Genomic DNA, 26,802 nt, shown 5'->3' with positions numbered 1-26,802 from the left:
ACGCCCATTCTGTCATGCATACATTCAAAAAGCAACTAGAGGATGGCTAAAATAACTTCATGGAAGCTCTGGAAAACAGTCAAAGTCTATAGCAACCATGGGAACACCCAATCAGGAAAAAGCCACATTCAAGTGGTAGGAAATATCATGGCATTTTTACTCACCCTTGGCCCACTTCCTCCCCCAGTGGCACAGCACAGTCTAAAAGAAGCAACAACCCAATTCCAAATTCCTTGCCTCCAACCAGCGGGAGCAGAATGACCTTATTTGCAACATTCTGACCTGTCTGGGGGCTGCCTGAGGGACTGATGTCTGTTTTTTCTGACTTGGAGCTCAGAGAGGGAAAAATTACATAGTTTGGATCTCAGCCTGAAAAAACTGTAGAAAGTGTCAAGCAATGCTCACAAAAACTGGATACAGACCTGCAGATGCCTGGGGCAAGGGACTGTGGGTGGAGGAATACAATAGTACGTCCAAGACCCTGAGAAGCAGGTGACTGGCTCTGGGAAATTAAGACATTTTAAAGCAGGCATATATACTTAAGAATCAAAAGAAGTTCACACACAGGACCAGACACAATGCAAGTGCAGAAAAGACCTAAGAAGACCTTAAGCGTTCACCCTGAGCTGGTCTCAAGGCTTAGAACAAACCCTGCTAATTAATGAAGGTCTTCCCCAATACAGAACCAGTCTGCAAAGATTGGGAGAGGATTTATTCAAATGCCTAATTTTCAACAACAACAAAATAACAGACATACAAAGAAACAGGAGAACACAGCCCATTTGAAGGAAGAAAATTATGTGGCAGATACTATCCCTCAAGAAACAGTGGGCCTCAGACATACTAAACAAAGGCTTTAAAACTACCATCTTAAATGTGCTCAAAGAGGTGAAGGAAAACATGGACAAAAAACTAAACTGAATTGAAAACTTCACTAGAAAGGTTCAGCAGCAGGCTTCAACAGGCAGAAGAAAGACTAGGTGAGCTTGAAAACTGAACATTTGAAATTACTGAGTGTTTGGAACAGAGAGAACAAAGAAAGGTGAACAGAGCCTTGGGGACTTACAGGATCACCCAACAACAACCAACAGAATGCACATCTTTTTACTCAAATGTCCATTTAACATTCTCTAGGTTAGACCATATGTTAGGCCACAAAATAAGTCTGAACAAATTTAAAAGATTGAAATCATATAAATCACAGTGGAATGAAACTATAATAGGTATCAACAGTAGAAGGAAAACTGGAACATTCACAAATACATGGAAATTCAACAATATACTCTTAAACAGTCATGAGTCAAGAAGAAATCACACAGGAAATTAGAAAATATCTTGAGATAAATGAAAATGAAAAGAACAAACCATAGACTTCCCTGGTGATGCAGTGGTTAAGAATCTGCCTGCCAATAAATAAATAAATTTATTTTAAAGAAAAGAAAACAACAAACCAAAACTTAGGGGCTGCAGCAAAAACAGTACTAAGAAGGAAATATGTACCTGTAAATACTTAAATTAAGAAAGAGAGAGAGAGTGTCAGCTGGAGGGAGGGAGGAAGGGTCTCAAATCAACAATCTAACTTTACACTTAAGAAAGTAGAAAAAGAAGAACAAACTAAACTCAGTGATAGCAGAAGGAAGAAAATAATAAAGATTAGAACAGAGGTAAACAGAATAGAAAAACAATGGAGAAAATCAACAAAACCAAAGGTCAACAAAATTGACAAACCTTTAGCTAGATTGACTAAAGAGAAAAGACTCAACTTCTTCATAAAAACACCGAATGGCTAATGACGCCACTGCTGTGGAAGGGCCCAGAGGCCCTGGGGGCCCTGGAATGGGGAGAAAAATAAAGTGAGTGAAGCCGGGAAAGAAAAAAGAGAGTAAAGACTCAAATAACTAAAATAATAAATGAAAGTTGAGGGGACTTCCCTGGTGGTCCAGTGGTAAAGAATCTGCCTTCCAATGGGGACGTGGGTTCGATCCCTGGTTGGGGAACTAAGATCCCACATGCCGCAGGGCAACTAGGCCCACACGCCACAACTACTGAGCTTGTGCGCCTCAACAAGAGAGCCCACCTGCTGCAAACTGCAGAGCCCACACTCTCTGGAGCCCGTGCACCACAACTAGAGAGAGAAAACCCGCATGCCACAACTAGAGAGAAGCCCACGTGGCAATGTAAGATCCCATATGCCTCAGCGAAGATCCCACGTGCTGCAGCTAAGACCTGACGCAGCCAAAAAAAAAAAAAAAAAGAAGAAATGAAAGTTGGGACATTACTATTAATTTTACAGAAACAAAAAGGATTATAAGAGAGTACTGTGGGGGACTTCCCTGGTGGTCCAGTGGTTAAGACTTTGTCTTCCAATACAGGGGGTGTGGGTTCAATCCCTGGTGGGGGACCTGGGATCCCACATGCCTCGTGGCCAAAAAACCAAAACGGAAGCAATATTGTAACAAATTCAGTAAAGATTTTTTTTAAAAATGGTCCACATCAAAAAAAAATCTTTAAAGAAAAAAAAAAGAGTACTGTGGAGAATTATATGCCAACAAATTAGAAACATAACTGACATGGACAAATTCGTAGAAACACATAACCTCCCAAAAGAAAACTGCAGACTAATATGCCATGAACATTGATGCAAAAATCCTGAACACAATACCAGCAAACAGAATTTAACAGTACATTAAGAGGCTTACACACCATGATCAAATGGATTTATTCTTGGAATGCAAGGGTGGTTCAAAAAACTAAAATCTGTGTAATATACCACACTAGTAGAATGTAGGAAAAAACACATGATCTTCTTGATGCAGGAAAAGCATTTGGCAAAATTAAACATTCTTTCATGGTGAAATACTCAACAAGCTAGGAATAGAAGGAAACTACCTAAACAAAATAAAGGAGGAGCTTAGTGGAGGAAGAGGGGCTGGGAGTCTGCCCTCCCCTCCTTAAATAAAGAACCATGACTTTCAGCTGAACTGGTATCCCCCATCCCAGAGACCCCCTGTTTTACTTTTTTAGTAAATCCCCCGTGTTCTGCTAGTGTGAAGGAGGGGCAGGTTTCCTGAGCACACCGTGCAGGGGTTGGGATCTGGGTGTGTGGACTGCCTTCTCCCTGATATTTTTTAAATTAATTAATTTATTTATTTTTGGCTGCATTGGGTCTTCATTGCTTCGCACAGGCTTTCTCTAGTTGTGGTGAGCGGCAGCTACTCTTTGTTGCGGTGCGCGGGCTTCTCATTGTCGTGGCTTCTCTTGTTGTGGAGTATGGGCTCTAGGTGTGCGGGCTTCAGTAGTTGTGGCACGCGGGGTCTAGAGTGCAAGCTCAGTAGTTGTGGCACATGGGCTAAGTTGCTTTGCGACCTGTGGGATCTTCCCAGACCAGGGACCGAACCTGTGTCCCCTGCTTGGCAGGCGGACTCTCAACCACTGCGCCACCAGGGAAGTCCCTGCCTTCTCCCTGATTTAATACGAGAAATTTCATATCTCTAGAAAAGGCTTGAGAGTAGTGCAGTGAATAGTGCAGTGAACGCTTCTGTAGCCCTTACTTGCATTCATCAGCCATTAGCATTTTGCTACAGTTGCTTTCTCTATGTACATTTTTTCTGAACCCTTTGAGAGTGTATTACAGATATGACATTTACCCCTAAATATTCAGCATCTTCTGAGAATGAGAACAATCCACTCTGTAACCACAGTACAGTTTTCACATGCAAGAAACTTACTATAACACTATTATCTTATATATAGTCCATATTGAAATTTTTTTCAATAGTCACAAAACTGTCATTTACAGGTTTTTTAAACTTTTAAGTCCAGGATTTAGTCAAAGGTTACATATTGTATTTTCTTGCCATCTTGCTCTGTCCTTTAGTCAAGAGGTGTCCCCAGCCTTTTTATTTATTTATTTATCATTTATTTATGTTTTATAAATTTATTCATTGATTTTTGGCTGCATTGGGTCTTCATTGCTGCGTGCAGGCTTTCTCTAGTTGATGTGAACGGGGGCTACTCTTCTGTTGTGGTGCGTGGCTTCTCACTGGGGTGGCTTCTCTTGTTGCGGAGCACGGGCTCTAGGCGCGCGGGTGTCAGTAGTTGCAGCATGTGGGCAGCTGTGGCTTGCGGGCTCTAGAGCGCAGGCTCAGTAGTTGTGGCGCATGGGCTTAGTTACTCCGTGGCATGTGAGATCTTCCCAGACCAGGGCTCGAACCCTTGTCCCCTTTATTGGCAGGAAGATTCTTAACCACTGCACCACCAGAGAAGTCCCCCAGCCTTTTTAAAAATTACTGATCTTACGTGACATTGACATATTTGAGGAGTCCACACCAGTGGGTTTGTAAAATGTCCTTTAAGCTTGTCTGTTTCCTCATGCTTAGATTCAGGTGAGACTTTTTTCTTTTTTAATCAGGTAATGAAGTGTCAAATCAAGGGTCACATGAGGGGCTTCCCTGGTGGTGCAGTGGTTGGGGGTCCGCCTGCCGATGCAGGGGACACGGGTTCGTGCCCCGGTCCAGGAGGATCCTGCATGCCGCTGAGCGGCTGGGCCCGTGAGCCATGGCCGCTGGGCCGGCGCGTCTGGAGCCTGTGCTCCGCAGCGGGAGAGGCCACAACAGTGAGGGGCCCACATACCGCAAAAATAAAAAGGGGGGGGGGTCACATGAGGTCATTTTGTCCCATTGTTGGTGATATTATGTTTGATCATTTTGTTAAGGTAATGTCTATCAGATTCCACTATTGTAATAGTTTTTCCCCCCTTTTGTAATGAAAAGTAATCTGTGAATAGGTAATGAATACATAAGCTGTGGAGGGGTATTCTAGGTATTACCCAACTGTTTTAGTTTATACTGATGATTCTTGTCTGAATCGGTTATAATACTGGTAGTTTAAAATGGTGTTTTTGTTACTCTGCCATATGCACTACTCTTTGCAAATGATATTATTTTATAAAGTGCTTTCCTGTTTTCTGGCACTTGAAGATGTTCCAGGCTCATCTTGTACTTTTCCTGCCCTAAACCTGGAATCAGCCATTTCTCTTAAGGAACCCTGCTACTTTCGGTGAGGAATGGTACTTAGAAACCAGTATCTAAGTGTTAGCTGGGCTCATCCTTGCTTCTAGGCACTTTCAGTGGATAGCGCAAGAAAACATTTTTTTTAAATCATGAGTTCGTATTTGCTGTACCTCCGATTCTAATCTAGATTTCCTCCTCTCCTCCCCCATCTCATATTTGTACTTCCCTTTCCCATAGTAAGAACCCTGGTTCCCAGCACCATCTGTATATGTACTCATTTGGCCAATTCTAAAGTACACATAGAAGAGTTTTGGAATTATTGCTCCTGTACCACGGCCAAGAACAAACCTACTAACTAAATTCTAGGTTTTCTTCTCAGTTCTTTATGATGTTAGACTGTGTTGCACTGAGGGGGTACAGTCATTGTCTAGTCAGAAGCCACCGGATTCGTTCCTGTTTTTCTTCTGTGTGATGTGTTAACGTCTGAATGTTTGCATTCAGTTTTAGGACTTTGCCTCCTCATCTTCATTTATTTTTTAATTGAGATATAAATCATGTACCATAAAATTCACCCCTTTAAAGGTACAATTTCATGGGTTTTAGTGTATCCACAAGATTAACTGATTTTTTTTTAGAATATGTAAAACATTAGCAAGATTCAAAACTTGTAACTGTATAAAAACATACACTTAGAAGTTCTATTTCCCTTTAACTGTTTCCACTCATATCCAATAGGCCACTAGCTTGATTGGTTTCTGGCCTATCTTTTCTGAGTTTTGGGCATTTTTTTAATTACAAAAATAAGCAAATATGTGTATATTTTACTACTTGTTTCTTTTTCTTTACCCTTTCTTACATAAAAAAGTGTCTTACTATGTGTACTTTTTGCCCTGATTTTTTTTCTTTTTTAATTCAGTAGAATATCCTTAAAATAACTCTGTATTAATTCATAAAGTTTTTTTTTTAAATTCTTTCTTACTGCTATATTGCTCTCCATCTTAAGAATATACTGTATTTTATTTAGCCAGTCTCCTATGTGTGGGCCTTTAGGTTGTTCTCTTTAGTTTGCTATTAAAAATAATGTCACATGGGCTTCCCTGGTGGCGCAGTGGTTGAGAGTCTGCCTGCCGATGCAGGGGACACGGGTTCGTGCCCCGGTCCGGGAGGATCCCACATGCCGCGGAGCGGCTGGGCCCGTGAGCCATGGCCGCTGAGCCTGTGCGTCCAGAGCCTGTGCTCCGCAACGGGAGAGGCCACAACAGTGAGAGGCTCACATACCGCAAAAAACCAAAAAAAATAATGTCACAGTAAGTAACCTTGTGCATATGCGGGGTTATGGGGGGGGCTTTTTTGTTTTGGAGGGGGTTTTGGAGATGTATCATCAATGTAAATTCTTAAATGTCGGATTGCTGGGTCTAAGGGTCAATGTATATAGTTTGCAAATTCCTTACTTTGCCCAGCTGCTGGCCTAGGATTTAGCTTTCTAGGCTCAAATAAATTTGGAGTGACTTACTTCTAAAATAAGACAATTTTGAGACTGACAAATGCTAAACTGGATGGTATACTGGGACAGCGGGCATAACCAGGCATCTTAGGACATGTGATCACCTTCTCTACATTATCACTTGTCCTTCTGTTTTCCAGGTTTTTTTTAAAAAATAAATTTATTTATTTATTTTTGGCTGTGTGGGGTCTTCATTGCTGCACACGGGCTTCCTCTAGTTGCGGGGAGCAGGGGCTACTCTTCGTTGTGGTGCGCGGGCTTCTCATTGCGGTGGCTTCTCTTGTTGTGGAGCACGGGCTCTAGAGTGCAGCCTCGGTGGTTGTGGCACACGGGCTTAGTTGCTCTGCGGCATGTGGGATCTTCTCAGACCAGGGCTCGAACCCGTGTCCCCTGCATTGGCAGGCGGATTCTTAACGACTGCGCCACCAGGGAAGTCCTGTTTTCCAGTTTTTAGAACTTTGTCATTCTCTTAACTGTTCTGTTTGTCCTTGTGACTGTGCCTTTTTAAAAATCCTGTTACTGGACTTCCCTGGCAGTCCAGTGCTTAAGACTCAGTGCTTCCACTGCAGGGGGCATGGGTTTGATCCCTGGTTGGGGAAGTTCTGCATGCCACGCAGGGGGGCAAAAAAATAATAATAACAAAATAAAATCCCATTACTGTTGTTTTAATGGGTTTCAGAGAATGAGTTATGTTTGTTCAATCGGATACCTTTAACCAGAAGCTTCAAAAATGTTATTAATCTGGGATTTTTATACCCAGAGAAATCAATGATACATGAGGCTAAAATAAAGAAATTTTAGGGCTTCCCTGGTGGCGCAGTGGTTGAGAGTCCACCTGCCGATGCAGGGGACACGGGTTCGTGCCCCGGTCCGGGAGGATCCCACATGCCGCGGAGCAGCTGGGCCCATGAGCCATGACCGTTGAGCCTGCGCGTCCAGAGCCTGTGCTCCGCAACGGGAGAGGCCACAACAGTGAGAGGCCTGCATACTGCCAAAAAAAAAAATAATAAAGAAATTTTAGATATGAATAGACTCATAAATGTTGCTATACCCTTTCTTAGAAAGATGTGATCTTGTAAAAGGAGAGGGTTAAGCAAGAAAGAAGATGACCTGGGGTCCAGGAAACAGCGTCCCAGTGCAGGAGGGTAGCAAAGTGGACCCGAGGATCACAGCCAGGCCCCAGCCCAGAGAGCAGCCCATTCAGCCTGGAGCTGGAAGGTAGGCAGGGATTCCAGGAAACAAAGTGGAGCCGGGTGGCTCTGACACAGTGTTTTGAGTGTTTTAAATTTTTACTGTTAGCCTTTGTTATCTGCTCTAGTAGCTGAAAAAATCAGTGGTTCATATACAGAAAGCTAAGAAAATTTAAAAACCGATGCAAATATTAACTCCAGGAAAAAAGAAAGTTGTTAGAGGATCGAAATAACCTTAGCATGCTATTTGGTTCACAAGTGAAGAACACTTACATTATTACATTATTCTACTGACTTTAGTTTTGAAATTTATGCTACTCTGTTGGGAAGGTAAGAGTGTATGTGAGCTAAGCCTGTACCTGCCTGACCTTAAGTCAGTGGGTAACATTTAAAATTGATAACACTAGGAATAGCAAGGTAAACCTATTATTCGGAAATACAGACATACTATCAGAAGAAATAAGTAAAAATAAGTAATTCTTTTTAAACTACTAGAAGAAGTAAGAAAAAATAATTTTAAAACTATCTGAAGAATTTTCTGTGGGAGGCTGGGGGAGGGGAGGCAGGATTTCTATTTCATCCTGTGATGTACATACCTAAGAATTGAGAAGACCTTGAGTGAGGAGCCCCACTCAGGTCAGTCTGCTTCTGCCACAGCTCTCCTGGCAGCTGAGAGCCGTGGCCACAGGTGGAGTGTGCCTGGGACAGGTGGCTTCAGCTCCTGTCCCGGGCAGTAGCAGAAGGTAAAATGTCCCTTCTGTGAACTTGTGCCCTGAGACATTCATGGACCTAGGAGCCGCAGGAGGGAGGCAGATTTTGAACTTGAAACTTATAGGGCTGTGTTTTTGCAGTTAATCTCTGTGTACCGCATATACTGTCCACATGGGTATAAAATGGGAAGACAGAGTGCTCATGTTAGCGTGTCCCTGATGGAACAGAGACAGAGATGGTGGTCCCTGGGGCTCCCCCAAACCATCAACCTTTAGCCCAGTGAGATCCCCCTGAGCGGCGTGACTGGCCCCGCTGTGGGGAAAGAGAATCAATTTAAAGAATGTGTTCAGCGTAACGGAAATGCTATTAGTAACTGTATTTCCTGGCTCTCTGGTTTTAGAAATCGTGCGTTGGTTAGCAAGTATTGGTTAACTTAGAGACATTTGATTTTTGACCATGATTCTAAACCTGTTTGGTGTGAAATAGGACAGTGACATGTGTCCCGACAGCTCAGAGCACTGAAGAGGTTCCAGTCTGTCCTGCCCTCTCCCTCATTCGGAGATGTTACAGGCTCATCTGGACAAGTTTTAAGTTTCTGGAAACACAAATTAGAATCACTCACATTTTGTCCTTTATTTGCACATCATCTTCTTTTCCGGCCACTTGCTGTTGGGAGCAGCAGGCAGGACACTGCCTGCCCTGACTCCTGACTCAGTTTCCCCGTTGGACTCGAGGCCTCCAGCTCTTGCTGCCCTGATCTCCGAGGGCACACGAGGGTCCTGAGCCAGGACACTTCTGCTCTGAAGCAGGTCTGTCACGGCCTTGCCTGCCTCCCCATCTCAGACATTCCCTCTTCCTCGGATTTTCAGTAGCGTTTCAGCCGGGTCTCCTCCTCGGGCTCCCATTCTGAAGTCCGGGGAGGGACATCTGAAGAGAGAGGAGCACTCCTTCAGAAACGTCAGGGCTGGGCTCGGGTTCCAGGCTTGGACTCATCCCCATCCCCACCACAGGGAGTGAGAGTGAGACCTCCCACTAAGGGGTCAGGGCCACCTGCTGCCGGGTACCTGGGACAGTGCCTAGAGCTGCTCTGGGGCGTCTGCACCCTGAAACCCGCACTCTGGAGCTGGCCGCACACCCTCCAGCTGGCCGCCGCGCTGTCTGTGGGGCTCAGAGGAAACTCCTTATTGTCAGAGGTGGTCCTAAGAGGGCTGTAAGGCTGCTGATCCAGTGAACTCTGCCTCCCCCAGCCACCCTCACCTCTTGCTTCTGGCCCCCAGGACACTCGGGGGGCCTGTGTCTGTTGGTGGGTTTCGGTGGCAGCATGTAATGGACGCTGAATAATGAGTGATGAGGGGATGGATGTGGGCGTTTGGATATGAAGGAAATTGGAGGAGAGAGGAAGGCTCAGAATTGCCGCCTGAACCACAGAGAAGCCTGCTCATCACAGAGCAGCGTCCTCCACCGCCACCAGGCTTTCTGGTTACTTTACTGTGCTGTTTCACCTGCCCCCACCACCCCCTCCCCGGGCTGCAGATGGCTTCACTGCCGGCTGCATCCTGGCCACCTGGTGTTCGGTGCCCCCAGCAGAACCGGTTCTTTTCTTTCTCTCCCCTCTGCCCTAGATTCCTCGTCCCTCTGTGAGCAGTTTGACTGGTTGTATACCAGGTGCCCAGGTGCTGTGCTTGGTCTGGGGAAGAGGCCAAGACCAAGTGGAACCACAGGTCTTGCTCGTTTGAGCAGGCAGAAGGGAGGTGTGAAGTGCAGGCGCAGTGAAATATGCTTCAGCTATACCCAAGCTGGTCTTCAAGCTTGTCCCAGGCATGCCCGGTTTTGGCCTTTGCCCAGGCTGCGCCCTCTGCCGGGGAGCGCTCTGCTCCCCTCCCTCCTTACCCCTCAGCCCAGCGGGGATCTGCCCACTCCTCTGCTTGGCGCCCTGGAGGGACGGAGGCAGGGGCTTTGCAGTGTCTCCTGCGGGGAGTGGTGGTGCCCAGGCGTGTGCAAGGGGCACCCCAGTCCCAGAGAGCTGAAGCCGCCCCACCCCAGGGCAGTGTTTGAAGAGGGCAGCTTCTCCTCTAGGTCTTTGCCTGGGGTCCAACTTATCTCAGGCACTGGGAACACATTTTATGTGTTAGAGTGATTGGCAAGCTGATCCCATCACCTGCCTGGGAAGGGACTGTGGAAACTCCGAGGAAATACTCTACTGAGTAGTTAGTGGAAGGAGGGACAAAGCTGCTAGGGTCTCAGAGGACACACATGTGCTTCTTCTACAAAAATTAGAAAATGCAGGCAGCCCCAACTTGGAACCCTAGGAGTTGTGGTAATTAAAGAAATCGATTCACAGATGCTGAGCAGCCATTGAAAGTGATCTTCACTCACTTAAGAATGTGGAAAGCTGTTTATAGTCTTCAGCTTGCAAAGCAAATCATAAAATAGTGCTTGATGTGATCCCAATAGTTTTAAGGATTTGTGTAGAAAGGAGAGATTGGAAGGGCAGCCACCTCTAGAATAGTACAGTTTATCTGTTTCGTCTTTTCAAACTTTTGTATTTCTCAAATATTTTACATTGAATATGTGTTATTTTATAATGGGAAAAAATAAAGATGATTTATTAAATAAAAACAGTGTCAGGGAATTCCCTGGCAGTCTCCTTTCACTGCCAGGGCCCGGTTCAATCCCTGGTGGGGAATTAAGGTCCTCTGCCCGCAGGTGGGGGAGGTGGGGACCGCCCATTGCCACGCCACGCCCCCACCACGCCACGCCCATCGCCCCACCTTGGCACGCGCCACGCCCCTCCAGGGCCACGCCCCCCAGCCTCCCGGCCTGAGGTTGTTGAGCCACCTGCAGGCAGGTGTCTGTGGTGTCTGCGAAGCCGTGCAGACCAAGTTCGTCGCCTGTGCTGACCCTGTACCGGTATCCTCCACCAGGTGCCCCCCAGCAGGCAGAGCGCAGAGGCCCCTCGGAAACATAGCCCCTGGCTCTCTCCTGCCTTGGGTAAATCTCCTCACTTCTCTGGGTCTCCTCTCTCAGACCTGCGAATTACTCTTGGACCACCACACATAAAGCTAGCATTCTTCCTCACCCTGAGCTTTCTGGTCACGCTTTAACCATGCTCCAGGCCTGCTGCACACTTGGGCCTGTGCCAGGTGCCCTGACCCTGGCCTTGAGGCCGAGAGAGGGGCCAGCAGGCAGAGACGGCCACACACAGCTAAGAGGGGAGGCTCCAGGCCAGTGGGGGAGCAGCCTGGGCTCTGCAGAGAACCCCCTGGGGCCGGGGATGCTGGAAGGTGTTAAGCAGGAGTGGCTGACCCTGTGATGTGCCCGTAGTAGCCTGTTAGAAAATGCAACCTGAGAGTCCCCATTTCGTAGTCATAATGAAAAATGAAGACTGCCCAGGCGTAATTTCAGCAAGAAGCTCATGTAACCCATTTGGCATGAACGGCATGTTTTAGAGTTGTAAAGAAAACCTGAATAGATGGAATCTGTGCTAACTCCTCCCTGCCCTCCCAACCCCCCCCTCACCCCGCCATCTGACTGTACCGCGGTTCACTTTGGCGTCTGACCCCCATGAGCAGTGTTGACAGCCACTCTCTTTCTGCTTTCAGAAGTGATCGGGAAGGCGCGTCCTTACCATGAGAAGGAGGCTGTGGATCCGAGGCCGGGGCGGGCTCGAGGTGGCGACCCCACGCACTTCCATGCCATGAACATGGCGCAACCTGTCCGCTTCAGCAGTAAGTTGCAGACCTGCCCTGTTCATGATCAAAGGCTCACCCCTAACGTGGTCCCTGGCTCTCCCATGCCACTTGGCTGTGCCGGGGTGTCCGCCTAAAATAGCCTTTCAGGGCCTCCTTTGATGGGTGAAGCTGCGCAATGACCTGCCCAAAGCCACCCAGCCCAAGTGAGGAAGCCATGACCTGAACCCAAGCTCTGGAACCAGCCTGCTTTTTTTTTAAGAGATGGTTACCTTTTGGGGCTGAACTGTACCCACCCTTTTGTAGGTGGAGAAGCAGGCTCTCCCTCCGTTTAAAAATTTTTTTAAATAACTAGTTATTTAGTGAACTCTCTACGATATTAGGATTTTAAAAGAGCAGAATAAATTTAAGGAAAATTGAAAGGCAGAAAAACCACAGCTGAAACCCCCTCCTGAGTAGACATGCTTAGGTGTGGTGATGTAGTGGGAATGCTCACACTGCCAGCCTGAGGAGTTCTACTGGCTCGTCAGCCACTTTACTCAGCGAACTCAGCGGCTGGTCTTGACTGCCCAGCGGCTACAGCCTCATACAACTGGGAGGCTCATGGTCTTGGAGGCAGAGCTCCCCTGTTGAGCCTCAGCTTCCCCCTTCTTGGGTGATTTCTAAGCTGCTTAGATGCAGCATGTACAATTGCATTTTGGAGTGAGGATGCTAACTTGGGGGACAACTCCCCGCCGTCCTTCATGTTTCCTAGGGAAGTGCCCGACAGGGTGGCACCACTACGAGGGCACGGCCAGCTGCTACCGAGTCTACCTGAGCGGGGAGAACTACTGGGATGCCGCGCAGACCTGCCAGCGCGTGAACGGGTCCCTCGCCACCTTCTCCACTGACCAGGAGCTGCACTTCGTCCTGACCCAGGAATGGGACCAGCCCGAGCGGAGCTTCGCGTGGCAGGACCAGCACAAGTGAGTCCGGGGTGGGGTCTGGGGCCTGTGGGGTGCCAAGGTCTGCCTAGTATGATGGCCTCCAGGACGTGGCCTCTGGAAGCCTGCAGCAGCTGCCCCCCCCGGAAGCAAATGGAGATGGGAGTTTAGGGTAGGTGTTGCGATGGGGCAGGGTCTCTCAGAGGGGCAGGGATGGGCTGCCACCTTGTGTCACCTTGGGCCAGTCCTTTTCGTTGGTCCTCCTCTGTGGGTTCTGCTGCAACTGCAGGGGGTCTGGGCCTGTGTCAGATGGGGCTGCTCCACATGGGGCTTCATAGGCCTGGCTTGCAGGCCGTGCAGGTAGGTGGGGCGATCCTTCTGAGAAAGTGGGCTCTGCCAGGCCTGTGCTCAGTGCCTTCCATGGGCCCACTCGTTCAGTCCCCCAAACACCACAGGGCCCAGGATGGTGACCAGGGCACGTATTAACTGGGGTGTGCCAGGTTCCAACCCAGGCAATCTGGCTCCGGAGCCTGGCCTAGACCCCCAGGCTCCACAGCATCAGGGAGCAAGTGTGGAAACTGGCCAACTGCCGGCCTCTCCCAGGCCCGGCATTCAGGGGGTTTTGTTCTGGGGTCAGATGTGTGCTGAGGAGCCCTTCCACACTGCCGGGGCCAGCAGTGGATCACAGGGTCACTATACTGCCAGTGCTCCCTCCACACAATGGCAAAGGCTGCCACACTGCCATAGGAACGCAGTGACCGTGGCAGGTGGAGGCTCCACCGTTATGCCCTGTGAGCTTGGCAAATCACCAAAGTGAGAAAGATAACTCCCAGCTCACTGGGTGGTTGAATCCTTGGAAAAGGGAGAGTGTTGGGAATGTGCCCTCAGGATGGGCACATGCATGGTGGGGGCTGGAGTGGCAGAATGGCACCCACGGCAGCCAGGGACCCACTGATGGACATCTCCAGAGCTGGGAAGCTGGGGTTGGGAGCACCTGCTGGGTGGGAGGCTCCAAGGGAGGCAGTGTATACTCATAGGGGTTGTCTTTTATTGAGGTGTAATTCACATGCCATAAAACTCACCCCTCAGAGCATACTACTCTTTGGTTTTAGTGTATTCACAGGTTTGTGTCCACCAAGAACTAGGCTGATTTTACTTAGAATGTAAAAGCTTTATTCGTTCAGCTAATAAGAAGAGTTTTGGCAGGAGTCACCTGAGATAAAAACTTTTTCTGACTAGTGAGTTTATTATTTACTTTTTTTTTTTTTGGCCTCTCACGTTGCGGAGCACAGGCTCCAGACGCGCAGGCTCAGCGGCCATGGCCCACGGGCCCAGCCGCTCCGCGGCATGTGGGATCTTCCCGGACCGGGGCACGAACCCGCGTCCCCTGCATCGGCAGGCGGACTCTCAACCACTGCGCCACCAGGGAAGCCCTATTATTTAGAATTTTAATGCATTTTATTAAAACTAAGTATCAAAATTTTCAAAAATCATTAATGCCCTTGAAGCTCAATACTTTAAAGGTCAATGTAACTGTTAAAAATGCACACATTCAGGGACTTCCCTGGTGGCACAGTGGTTAAGAAGCCGCCTGCCAATGCAGGGGACACAGGTTCGAGCCCTGGTCTGGGAAGATCCCACATGCCGCGAAGCAGCTAAGCCCATGTTCCACAACTACTGAGCCTGTGCTCTAGAGTCTGTGAGCCACAACTACTGAGCCCACGTGCCACAACTACTGAAGCCCTCGCACCTAGAGCCCATGCTCTGCAACAAGAGAACCCACCACAACGAGAAGCCCGCGCACCGGAATGAAGAGTAGCCCCCGCTCTCTGCAACGAGAGAGAAAGCCTGCACACAGCAACGAAGACCCAATGCAGCCAAAAATAAATAAGTTTATTAAAAAAAAAAAAACATGCACACACTCACAGAGTGGTGCCTGCTTCCCCCTGTCCCACTGAGGTCTCCTGCAATCTGTCTTCCTACAGGTTGTGGGTCGGCTACCAGTATGTCATCACTGGCCGGAACCACTCCTTAGAAGGTCACTGGGAGGTGGCATTCAAAGGTAAGGCTTCCTGGTCCTTCAGAAGAGTTGTTGGGCTTGAACCTGGGGGGCGTCATCCTGACAAGGGTGACTATTGCCAGGCTCTCCAGTCCAACCTTCTCCCACCCGGGTGCCTGGTGCGGGGCTGTGTGGAGGATTGGGCCCCAGACCCGGGGAGGCTGTGATGGCCCAGCCCCAGTCAGGCCCTTCCCCCAGGCCCAGGTGGGGCATGACCTCCTCCAGAACCTGTCGTGGCTTCTCCCTTGGCCATTTCTAGACTGTCCACCCTCGTTTCAAAGTCCACAACTTTAATTGGTGCATAAAAATGAGCAGAGTGTGCAGCGGACATGAACTCAGGCCAGAGAGGGAGGGACAGGCTTCCTAGGACAGGGAAGGTCAGAGTTGGAGTCCAAAACATCCTGGAACCGTCAGGCAGGTGGAATTAAAATAGATCATGTATGTGAGTGTGAGTGTGCATGTGTGAGCGTACGTGTGTGTTGCTTTAACTACCGAGGTGATGTCAGGAGCCATGTGAGCAGCTGCGTTCCCACCCACCCGTGGTCACCTCTCCTGTCCCATTGCCCGGGTGCTGGCAGGTTCCTCCACCTGCCACCCGAGCCACATGCCTTGCCCTGTCCCTCCTTGAGCCTCTGGCTTGAGCTTGGGGCCAGTTCCTTTTCCTAAACACATCCCAGTCCTGCTGTTGATGTGTCTCTGAGGACAAATGAGGGCTGGTGAGCCCGGGGATCCCGGGCAGCTTGCTCTGTCACCTCCCTGCGGAAAGTGAAGGGATGTTGCGCTTGGGCAGAGCTCACCTGTCTCCCACCCTGGGGGACCTTGTGGCAGGTGGGTGGCCGTGTCTCCACACAGACAGGTCAGGGCCCCAGGCAGTGGCTTCCCCCCAAGCAGCACCCCCTCAGTCCTCAAAGGTCCTGCTGGAGCATCCCAGACCTGTACTCCTGGAGTGTGAGTGCCTGTTCCTATCTCCCGGTGGAGTAGTTGACTCGGAAATGGCCATTAGGTTTCCAGGCTCAGAGTCATAGCATGCCTGCGGAGGATCATTCTAGTAGGTTCTCACCTGCCCTAATCCCAGCTCTTGGGGTGAATCCCTAACCCCAGCGGAGGGTGCCAGCCTTTAGGACAGTGCGGACACTCCTGGGCACACTTGTGGCCCTGACAGTGTGGTCGAGGAGAGTCCACAGCTTCTCACTGGCTGAGTCCCTCTGGGGAGGAAGGGGCGTCTTTCTCCTTCCTGTGGGCACTGCCGTCCTTGCAGGGCCTCTGACGTTGCAGTAACGTTTCTAAGCGTGCCTGCCTCCCTGCTCCCCGGCCTGCTGCCATCGTGCTGTGACGCTGTCTGTCCCGCAGGCTCCTCAGAGGTGCTTCTGCCCCCGGACCCCATCTTCGCAGCGGCCACGTCAGAGGGTGACGGCGTGTTCTGTGCACAGCTGCAGTGCTTCCACTTCCCCACGCTCCGCCACCACGACCTGCACAGCTGGCATGCCGAGAGCTGCCACGACAAGTCCTCGTTTCTGTGTAAAAGAAGTAAGCGCACATCTGACGCTGGCGGGCCTCCCGTTTGGCCCTGTAGGCTGGGCCACAGTGTCATCCCTGAGCCCTCATCTCCCCCAAGGACAGAGGCCCTGCCCACACCGTGTCGTTAGGAGTCGGGATGACGGTGGTGACCAGAGGACCTGCCGCATCTCGTGGTGTCCTGGAGCCTCGGACTCTCTTAGTCACCTCCCCCTGCTCTCCGCGGGTCCTCCAGAGGCCCTCACTCTGCTTCTCTGTCAGCCCCGTCTGGGCCACTGCCCTCCAGCCTGTGGTGTCAGGTCTGTTCTGGGCCCTCTGCCAGCTCGCTCGCCCACATTCCACATCGAGGTTCTTCCAGCCTCAGGGCCATGCCGTGATTGTGCAGCCCGAGGGCAGGGCTCCCTCATCTGTCCCCTCTGGGGACCATCCCTGCCTTCCCTGCTGATTTGTCATGGGTCAGGGTTTCACAGGGGCCAGAGCCTGGTTTTGGACTTGGCCATTGGTCAGTCCTTGCATGGGCACCATGTCATCACATTTATAGGAGCTTCGTGACAAGTCCTCCCACCTGGTGGGCTCCTCTCCTGTCCTCGGCCATCGTGTTGCCTGTTCTGGGCCTTTTCCTCTTCTGTATAAATTTGGGGATCAGTTTTCTGAACTCCCTTATTAGTTGTCTATTAGAGAATAGACTTTCTGTTTAGACATTTTTGTGTTTTCTTTCAGATCTTTTTACTCTTTTTAAAACTTCTTTACTTTTTTTTCCTGGTGTTTCTTTTCTTGCAGCTTCACTTAGAAGTGGTAGTAGTGAGCATTCTTATCTTCCCAACCCAAAAGGGATGGCTTTTAGTGTTCCAGCATTAAATGTAAAACTTTCTCTAGGACTTAGAAAACCAGATACCTTTATGAGACTAAGGAAGTACCCGTCTAGTCTTTGTTTGCTGGGAATTTTTGCATTACAAAAATGTATTGATTTTTATATTAATGCTTTTTCTCCATTTATTGGGAGTGTGTGGTGTTTCTTCTTTACTGTTTTACATTACTGCTTTGTTTATATTATGTGATTTTATCATTTACTCTTTCACATTAATAGGTTTTCTCATTTTAAACCATCCTCCTGGTTTTTGTATGTATATTGCCAGCTTTGGTTTGCTGATACTTTATTTAGGATTTTTGAAACTGCTTTAAGAAGTGAGCTTAGCCTGTTACTACCATTCCTTTTCCACGTGCTCCTTGAATAGTTTTTGGTATCACATTTATATTAGGTTTATGAAATGAGCTGGGAAGCATTCTCTTTTACCAGCCTCTAGGTCAGTTTGTACAAGTTGGTGATAATCTTGTCCTTGTTTGATAGACCAACCTTATAGGAGCATCTGGGCCCAGGGGCTAGGGAACTTTCTAACTTGTTACTTAGATATCATTCCACACTTAGGGAAAAGTTACTAGAATGATACAAGGAACTTCCTGTCATACACCTTCTACACAGAATCACCAGTTATTTATATTTTGCCACATTTGCTTTATCATTCTCTTTCTGCCTATTTTTCCTAAATCTTTTGAGAGTAAATTAGAGGTACTGTGCCCTTGAGGCCTAAATACACAGTGCGTATTTCTAAGAACAACAGCATGTTCTTATATAACCACAGCACAATTATCCAAACAAGGATGTTTGATCTAGATGCAATACTGCACAATAAATGCTACGCAACAAACACCGCACAACAATCTGCAATTTGTTACTCTGGTGTTATCAGTTGTTTCAATAATGTGCTTTACGGGTTTTCTTTTTCTTGGCCCAGGATCCAGTTCAGAATCATGCATTGCACTTAGTTGTGGTGTCTCTTTAATTTCCTTTTGGTCTTTCTGTTTGAGTAATTTCTATAGACCTGTCTTCGAGTTTACTAATTCTTTCCTTGGCTGTGTTGAGTCTACTTGTGAACCCACTGATGGCTTTCTTCATCTCTTTTTTTTTTTAACATTTCATTTCTAGCATTTCTGTTTGATTCTTATGGTTTCTCTCTCTCTGCTGAATTTCCCATCTTGTATGTTGTCAACTTTTCCACTAGAGGTTTTCACATATTAATCCTACTTGTGTTAAATTTTCTGTGTGTTAGTTCCTTCTTCTGTGTCATATCCGAGTCTGGATTTGATGATCGTGTTGTCTCTGGAGTTTGGTATTTCCTTCTGGTTTGTCGTGTGCCTTGTCATATTTTGTTGAAAGTCAGCACCTTGTGTAGGACAGTAGAGGGGAGTCCAGTCATTTTGGTGCCTGGAAATAGGCTGGCCTTTCTTCTGTGGACCTTGGGTGTAGTGGGTGGAGGGGTCTTTCTCAGCAGGGGTCGGGCTGGGCTGTGGCTACCTTTATGCATCTGGTTTGCTGCAGGGCTCTTCTTAGTGTCTGTTCCAGCCTCTGCTTTAGGTTTTCCCTTTGGGCCCCTCTTCAGGGCATCTGTCCTCAAGGCCTCCCAGTAACGTGGGCTCCTCAAGTGCTTCCCCACCTCCAGCTGGGGTTGTGGATCCAGCAAGGGGCTTTTCAGCGGTGCCCTGATGGCTCCAGGTGTGCTCGGATTGGATGTGGTTGGTGTGGGAAGCTGGAGGTGGGCTGGCTCCCTAACCACTTACAACCACTAACATTTCTAAAGTTTTTTCATTTCAATAGTGTGGTATAAATTGAACCATATTGCTATGCATCCTTTTGGGATTGGCTCTCTGCCCAGCACAGTTACAAGTTGTTACACGTGTGTCTTGTCAGTACTTTGTTCCTTTTTTTTTTTTTTTTTTTTGTGGTACGCGGGCCTCTCACTGTTGTGGCCTCTCCCGTTGCGGAGCACAGGCTCCGGACGCGCAGGCTCAGCGTCCATGGCTCACGGGCCCAGCCGCTCCGCGGCATGTGGGATCTTCCCAGACCGGGGCACGAACCCGCATCCCCTGCATCGGCAGGCGGACTCTCAACCACTGCGCCACCAGGGAAGCCCAACTTTGTTCCTTTTTATTGCTGAGTAGCATTTAACCAGTCACTCACCTGTTGAAAGACAGCTGAGCCGATTCCAGTGTTTGACTGTTACAGTTAAAGCTGCCATAAACATGTGCACACAGGTTTTTCTGTGAATGTAAGTTTTTCCTTCTCTGGGATAAATGCACAGGATTGCAGTTGCTAGGTTGTATGTTAGTTGCATGTTTCATTGTTTATGAAACTAGCGAACTTTTTCAGAGTGTTTACATTCCCACCAGCCATGTAAGAGTGACCCAGTTTTCTCCACATCATGGCCAACACTTGTGATTTTCACTATTTTTAATTTTTAGCCATTCTGATAGGTATGTAGTACTATCTCTTGGTTTTAATTTGCATTTCCCTGAGGCTAATGATGTAAACCTTTCCGTGTGCTTATTTGTATATTTTCTTTGGTGAAATGTCTGTCCGTGTCATTTGTCCATTTTCTAGTTGGATTGTTTGGGTTTTCTACTGTTGAGTTTTGAGAGTTCTTTATGTATTATAGGTTCTAGTTCTTTGGCAGATGAGTTTTTTACAGGTATTTTTCCTATGCTGTAGCTTGTCTTCATCCTCTTCACATGGGCCTTAACAGAACAAAGGTTTTTAGTTTTGCTGAAGTCCAGTTTAACAATTCTTCCTTCTATGGGTCACTCTTTTGGTGTCAAGTCTGAAAACTCTTTGCCTAGCCTTACATTCTGAAGAGTTTACCCTGTGTTGTGTTCTAAAAGTTTTATAGTTTGTATTTTACATTTGAGTCTGTGATCCATTTTGAGTTAATTTTTTAGTAAGGTGTGAGAATTAGGTCAAGCTTCATTTTTTTGCTGTGGATGTCCAGTTGCTCTGGCACTGTTTGTTGAAAAGCTGTCTTGCCTCCATTGCATTTTGTGCCGTTGTCAAAACTTAGTCAAGTATGTTTGTGTGGGTATATTTCTGGGTTCTCTATTCTGTTCCATTGAACCTTCTGCATTACCACACTGTCTTGATTGCTGTAGCTGTATAATCAGTGTTGAAATCAGGAAGTGGTTCCTCCTACCTTATTCTTCTAGGTCAGGATGCTTTTAGCTGTTCTAGAGCCTGTGCCTTTTCTACCTAAATTTTAGAATAAGCTTATCTGTCTATAAAAACCTTGCTGGGATTTAGATAGGAAGTGCATTAAACCTATAGGTCAATCTGGGGAGATGTACATCTTTACAATGTTGAATATTCCAATGCACGAACATGGTATGTCTCTCCATTTACTTAGATATTCTTTTATTTCTTTCATGAGCATTATGTATTTTTCAGCAAACAGATCCTCTACATGTGTAAGTATATATCTAAGTAATTCATTTTCTTTGGAGCAGTTGTAAATGTATGTGTTTTAAATTTTGGCTTATATATGTTTATTGTTAGTGTAAAGAAATGTAATTGGTTTTTGTATGTTGATCTTGTAATCTGTGACCTTGCTGAAGTCACTTATTCTAGGAAGTTTTTTGGTAGATTGCTTGGGATTTTATATATATACAGTCATGTTATCTGCAAATAGAGACAGTTTTATTTCTTCCTTCTAAATCTCTATGTCTTTTACTTGCTTATCTTGCCTTACTGCAATACCTAAAACTCCCAGCACTGTGTTGAATAAGAATGATGAGAACAGGTATCCTGATCTTATGGGCTATGTATTCACTCCTTTTACCATTAAGTATCATATTAGCTATAGGTATCATGGGCAGGTATTTTTTTTATCAAGTTGAAGTTTCCCTTTATTCCTAACTTGCTAAGAGTTTTTATAAATATTAGATTTTGTCAAATGCTTTTTCTGCATCATTTTTTATGAACATATGGTATTTCTTCCTTAGCTTATCGAGATGGTGGAGTACGTTGATTTTTTAATTTTTTAATTTTTATAAATTTATTTTATTTTATTTATTTTTGTCTGTGTTGGGTCTTTGTTGCTTTGCGCGGGCTTTCTCTAGTTGCAGCAAGCAGGGGCTACTCTTCGTTGTGGTGTGCGGGTTTCTCATTGCGGTGGCTCCTCTTTGCAGTGGCTTCTCTTGTTGCGGAGCATGGGCTCTAAGCATGCGGGCTTCAGTAGTTGTGGCTCGCGGATTGTAGAGCACAGGCTCAGTAGTTGCGGCACACGGGCTTAGTTGCTCCACAGCATGTGGGATCTTCCCAGACCAGGGATCAAACCCGGTGTCCCCTACATTGGCAGGTGGATGGATTCTTAACCACTGCGCCACCAGGGAAGTCCCTGATTTTTTTAATATTAAACCAGATTTACATTTCTGGAATAAATCCTACTTGGCCATAGTGTATAACTCATTGAGTACAATGTTGAATTTGCTTTGCTAATATTTTACTGAGGATTTTTACATTTAAGTCCATGAGAAATATTGGTCTGTAGTTTTCTTTTTTTGTACTGTCCAGTTTTGGTATCAGGGTAACACTGACCTCACAAAATGAGTTGAGAAATGTTCCACCCTCTTCTGTTTTCTGGAAAAGGTTATATAGAATTGGTGTTAATTTTTCAAGTATTTGGTAGACTTCTCCAGTAAAACCATTTGGGGAGAGCTTTTAAATTATGAATTCAATTTATTTAATGGTTATAGGACTATCAAGATTGTCTTATTTCCTCTTCAGTGAGTTTTTGATAGTTTGTGGTCTTCAAATAATTGAGCCATTTCTTCCCTAAGCTTTTGGATTCATGAGCATTGTGAAATAAAAAGTTACACAGGCTGTCCTTTTGACGTGTCTGCATCATTCTTTGAGCATTTCCAAGTTCATCTTTTACTCTCTGGAATCATCCTTGGAGGACCTGAGCACTAGTTAATGCTCATTGCTTTTATGCCCTTTCAATGGGCAGAGCTAAGACGTGTGTGTGTGTGCACGTGCGAGTGCGTGTGTGTGTGTATACATGTGCAATTTTTAATACTGATTTAGTTCCTTTAATGGCTATAGGCGTATTCACATCTCCTAGTTTTTTTGAGTCAGTTTCGGTAAGTCATGTGTATCTAGGGCATTGCCCATGTAATCTAATCTAAATAATAGCTTATGATTTTTTTGAAGCATTTGTATGTCTGTCATTGTGCTCTCCTTTTGTTTCCTGGTATCATTTACGTACTCTTCCTTTTTTCTTGATCAGTCTCACTGGAGGTTTGCCTCTTTGATTCATCTTTATGAACTCCCAGCCACAGGGTTTTTATACATCTGGTAGCTCAGGCTTTTTGGTGCTCTTGCTCGGATCTTTTTTGGCTGCATGATACATCAATTTTTTGAAAGAGACATGTTATAATCTCTCACTATGGATGTTGATTCATCCATTTTTCCTTGATACTCTAATTTTAGCTTTATCTTTCTTGAGATCATGTTGTTAGGGACATAAGCCATTATAATTATTATATCTTCCTGGTGAGTTGAACCTTTCAATTATTAATTGAAGCTCTTTTTTACCCATAGTAGTTTTTGTTTGTTTTACTTAAAGTCTCCTTCTTTTCCAGTGGTAGCTGTAAAATGGTGTTCCCCTGACCCCTCCTCAGGCTTGATTAATTTGCTATAACAGCTCACAGAACTCAGGAAACCTGTCTACCCACTAGATTACTGATTTATTGGGATGAGAAGACACATAAGGCGAGGTCCCCAACGAAGGAGCTCTGTTCTTGGGGAGCTCGGTGCCCAGCACAGCGGCCCGCAGAACGGTCTGGTTCCGTGCCATGGAAGCGTTCCAAAAAGGGCCAAAAAGCTGTCCTTTTGGGTTTTTATGGAGGCTTCATTACATAGGCATGATTTATTAAATCGTTGGCCATTGGTGATTGATTCAACCTCCACCCGCCCCTACCCACCCCTTCCCCAGAAATCAAGGGATGGGAACCAAAAGTTCCAACCCTCTGATCACAGGGTTGGTCCTCCTGGCAACCAGCTTCCAAAAGTCACTTCATCACAGAACAAAAGACTCCTGTATCACTCTCTGCACTTAGGAAATTCCAAGCATTTGTGAGCCAGGAACTGTGGGCGAAGACCAAATGTATATGAGAAGTGTATGTTGGTCATCTAAATGACCAAATATGTTTCTTCTAAATCACACTGTCACATACTTCTGTGAAACTCCGTTCTCTTTACCTCTCTTTGCAGCATGAGTACTGCATACATTAGATCTCTTAGCGTTAAAAACCCAACACTACACAGTTGTAATTGCTTTACCATCTGCAGCCGTTTCCTTTGCGCAGTGCAGCTTTGCTTCCACACACCTCTTTCACTGTCACTGGCACATACATTCCAGGTATATTACCTTTCCATATGTTATGGGCCCAACACTACACTATAGATATATTATTTTATGCAACTGCCTTTTAATTAGGTTGAGAGAATAAAAGAGGAAAAATACGCATTTATACTGTCTTATAATTACATAATTGCCTTTTCTAGTGCTTTTTGGTTTTTTATATGGATTCAGATTACTCTCTGAGGGTCACCTGCTTTTTGCTGCAGAGCTTCCTTTGGTGTTTCTTATCCTGGGAGTCAGAAAGCACAAGTTCCCTCAGGTTTTGTTTACCCGGGAAAGTCTTCATTTTTGAAAGACAGCTCTGCTGGTTGGAGAACTCTTGGTTGACAGCTTTTCCTTCGAGCCCACCGCCTTCTGGCCTCTTGGCAGGAAATCTTACTGGGGTTCACAATAAGTATTGTGTCATTTTTTCTTGCTCTTTTTAAGATTTCCATCCTCTCTGACTTCCCGCTTTCTCCCTATGCCATGTCTGATGTGTTAGTTCTTTGTGTTTATCCTACTTGAAGTCCGTTGAGCTTCCTAGATGTGCAGGATTTTGCTTTGCGGTAAATGTGGACGTTTTTGTCCGTTGTGTCTCCAGATGGTTTTCCTGCATCTCCAAGGGCTCTGCTCATTTTCTTCATCCTTCCTCCCTCTGTTCGAGCAGGAACAGTTTTATGTAAGTTTCTTGCCCTGCATACTCCTGATCACGTGGGTTACACAGATTTGACTCTAGTCAAGTGTGGCACAGACCCGAGGTGTGGCGTCTTCTGCGAGTTTTCCTAGATGTCCCTACCCCACTGAGAGACCAGAACATCTCCTCCTCATTTCCCCGAGGAGAACCACGCCCCTGCCTCAGCCCTCATGCCCAGCATTGGGCGTGTCTCCTACCCGCTTCAGGGCCTGCGCCTTCACCCCCTCTTGTCTCACACCAGCAGTTCTTCCTCCTCTGGTCCCAGTCGGCTTTGCGCGAATTCACTGTGTGTCTCAGGTCCAATGGACCGTCTCCCAAGGCTCATTTGAGATACATTCTGATGCTAAAAGGGCTGGTACTCGTGACACCTGCATTTTATAATGGAGGGAATCTCACATGTAATGTGCTTAGGCACTTGAAAGCAAGCACTTCTCCCCGGGCTCTCTGTCCCTGCTGTCTGCTCGTGGCCAGGTATGCTGAGCAGCGTGTTGTCTTAACAGTGTGCCGGGTGGCCTCTCAGCCCCTCCCTGTGACCATGGGCAGACCCACCACCCTGGAAGGGGGTGCTCCAGGTCCATCTTGCCAACTCCTCTGCTGTCATGCAGAGGACTCCCCGGGTGGGGAGTCAGGGCTCCTCTGGCTGGTGACCCACATATCTCTTCCTATTGCAGGTCAGACATGTGTCGACATCAAGGACAACGTTGTGGATGAAGGGTTCTACTTCACCCCCAAAGGGGACGATCCGTGCCTGAGCTGCACCTGTCACAGAGGGGAGCCCGAGATGTGCGTAGCTGCCCTCTGCGAGCGGCCCCAGGGCTGCCAGCAGTACCGCAAGGACCCTAAGGAGTGCTGCAAGTTCATGTGCCTGGACCCAGGTGAGATGGCGAGCTCGGCCTTGCGTGGGGCTGCGTGTTCACATGGCAGCTGTGACCAAGGGCTGCAGGCCTGTCTCCTCTCCTGGTAACACTCAGAACTGGCTTCCGTCGTGGTCCCCATTGGAGCTCTTCCTGCTTCTGAGTGTGGTGACGTGGAAGGTGATGACAGTTTCTGTTGCTTGCCATTATCAGTCTTTACTGTTAGAATCTTTAAGAAAAACATTAAATATTACCCACAGTTTTGACATAAAACTCCTCCCCAGTCGTTGGTGACTCACAGTGGACGCCAGGGGCCATGTGGTCTCTGGGTGACCCTCCTCCTTCCACTTCTGATAAAAGAGCAGCGGGTGGGACTGTCCTTTCAGCCCTTAGCACAGCAACTCATGCAGCTGATTGTTCTCAACGCCAGAGCAGCTGGCATCTCCCTGTGAATTCACGACCTCAAGAGAAACGTAAAACAGAAGCATGAATTTCAGTGTGAGCGACACGAGCTTGTGGGCCCCACGGCGGACGGCTTGGGCAGGGCCTATGGAGGGAAGCTGGAGCCACATGCGAGGGCCACACACCGAGAGCCGTCCTGCTCCCCAGGGCCATCAGGGGAAGCCAGACAGCGTCAGGCTGGCTGAGGCTCGGCAGACCGGGTGCTCTGGCGTGTATCCCAAACCCGTGTGGCTGGCTGTGGTGCATACAGAGGCCATGTTTGCAAGGAGCCAGCAGGGGACACGGAGCTGGGGTGCGCTCAGGCCTCCCCGTCCCACAGGGTAGATGGTACCTGCTACTGAAGGGCACGTGCCTGCAGACCTCTGACAAGCCAGTCGGGTGCCTGCCAGGTCTCCTGCGCCCCAGCCACATCACTCCAGCCTCCAGCTTACTCACCTTCTACGGGAGTCAAATGCTGGCTTTCACAAGTCTCTTCACCTGGGTTCCTGGTTCCATTTCTCAGGAGTTGACTTCTGCTGCCTTGACTACTCTGTCCAGGCTCTGTAAGAATGACCAAATATATACAAGGGTGACTTATCTGTGGGCATGCATGGCCCGTGGAGCCCACCCAGCTCTGAGGACTTCTCAGCAGACCACGGCCTTCAGGGCATCTGGGCAGGATCAGAGCTGCCACAGGCCTCTTTCCAGTGCAGCCAGAACAGCCCAGTCAGGGCCTCACCCTGCCCCACACTGTGGCCTTGCTTCTGCAGCCTTCTGACTGCCTCCCAGGCCAAGCATCCTCTTCTGGGAACTGCCCACACTGCACCAAGGAAAGAAACACCAGGAAAATATCTCCTTCAACAAGGCTAGGACGTCTGCTCTCACCACCATGTTCGGGGTTGTATGGGAGGTCAAGGGCAATGTCAGAAAAGGCATCCAGACCAGAAGGGAAGAAATGAAATCATTTCTTGTTGTAGATGATGT

The 26,802-nt window shown here is 47.4% G+C and overlaps 1 protein-coding gene across 2 annotated transcripts in view; it reads left to right on the top strand.

Annotated features, from left to right (window-relative positions):
* DGCR2 (DiGeorge syndrome critical region gene 2) overlaps nt 1-26,802 on the top strand; it is a 72,735-nt gene that overhangs the window by 36,781 nt on the left and 9,152 nt on the right. For both annotated transcript variants that reach the window (XM_081252722.1, XM_081252721.1), the window contains 5 exons: nt 12,020-12,145; nt 12,861-13,071; nt 15,015-15,091; nt 16,439-16,615; nt 25,195-25,398. In XM_081252722.1, coding sequence (XP_081108848.1) covers nt 12,020-12,145; nt 12,861-13,071; nt 15,015-15,091; nt 16,439-16,615; nt 25,195-25,398 — 795 coding nt within the window. The remainder of the gene's footprint in view (nt 1-12,019; nt 12,146-12,860; nt 13,072-15,014; nt 15,092-16,438; nt 16,616-25,194; nt 25,399-26,802) is intronic.

Source organism: Mesoplodon bidens, assembly GCF_964165515.1.
Source record: "Mesoplodon bidens genome assembly, chromosome: 13".
In the NCBI taxonomy this organism is placed as follows: Eukaryota; Metazoa; Chordata; class Mammalia; order Artiodactyla; family Ziphiidae; genus Mesoplodon; species Mesoplodon bidens.
This window is presented reverse-complemented; position numbering and strand designations above follow the sequence as displayed.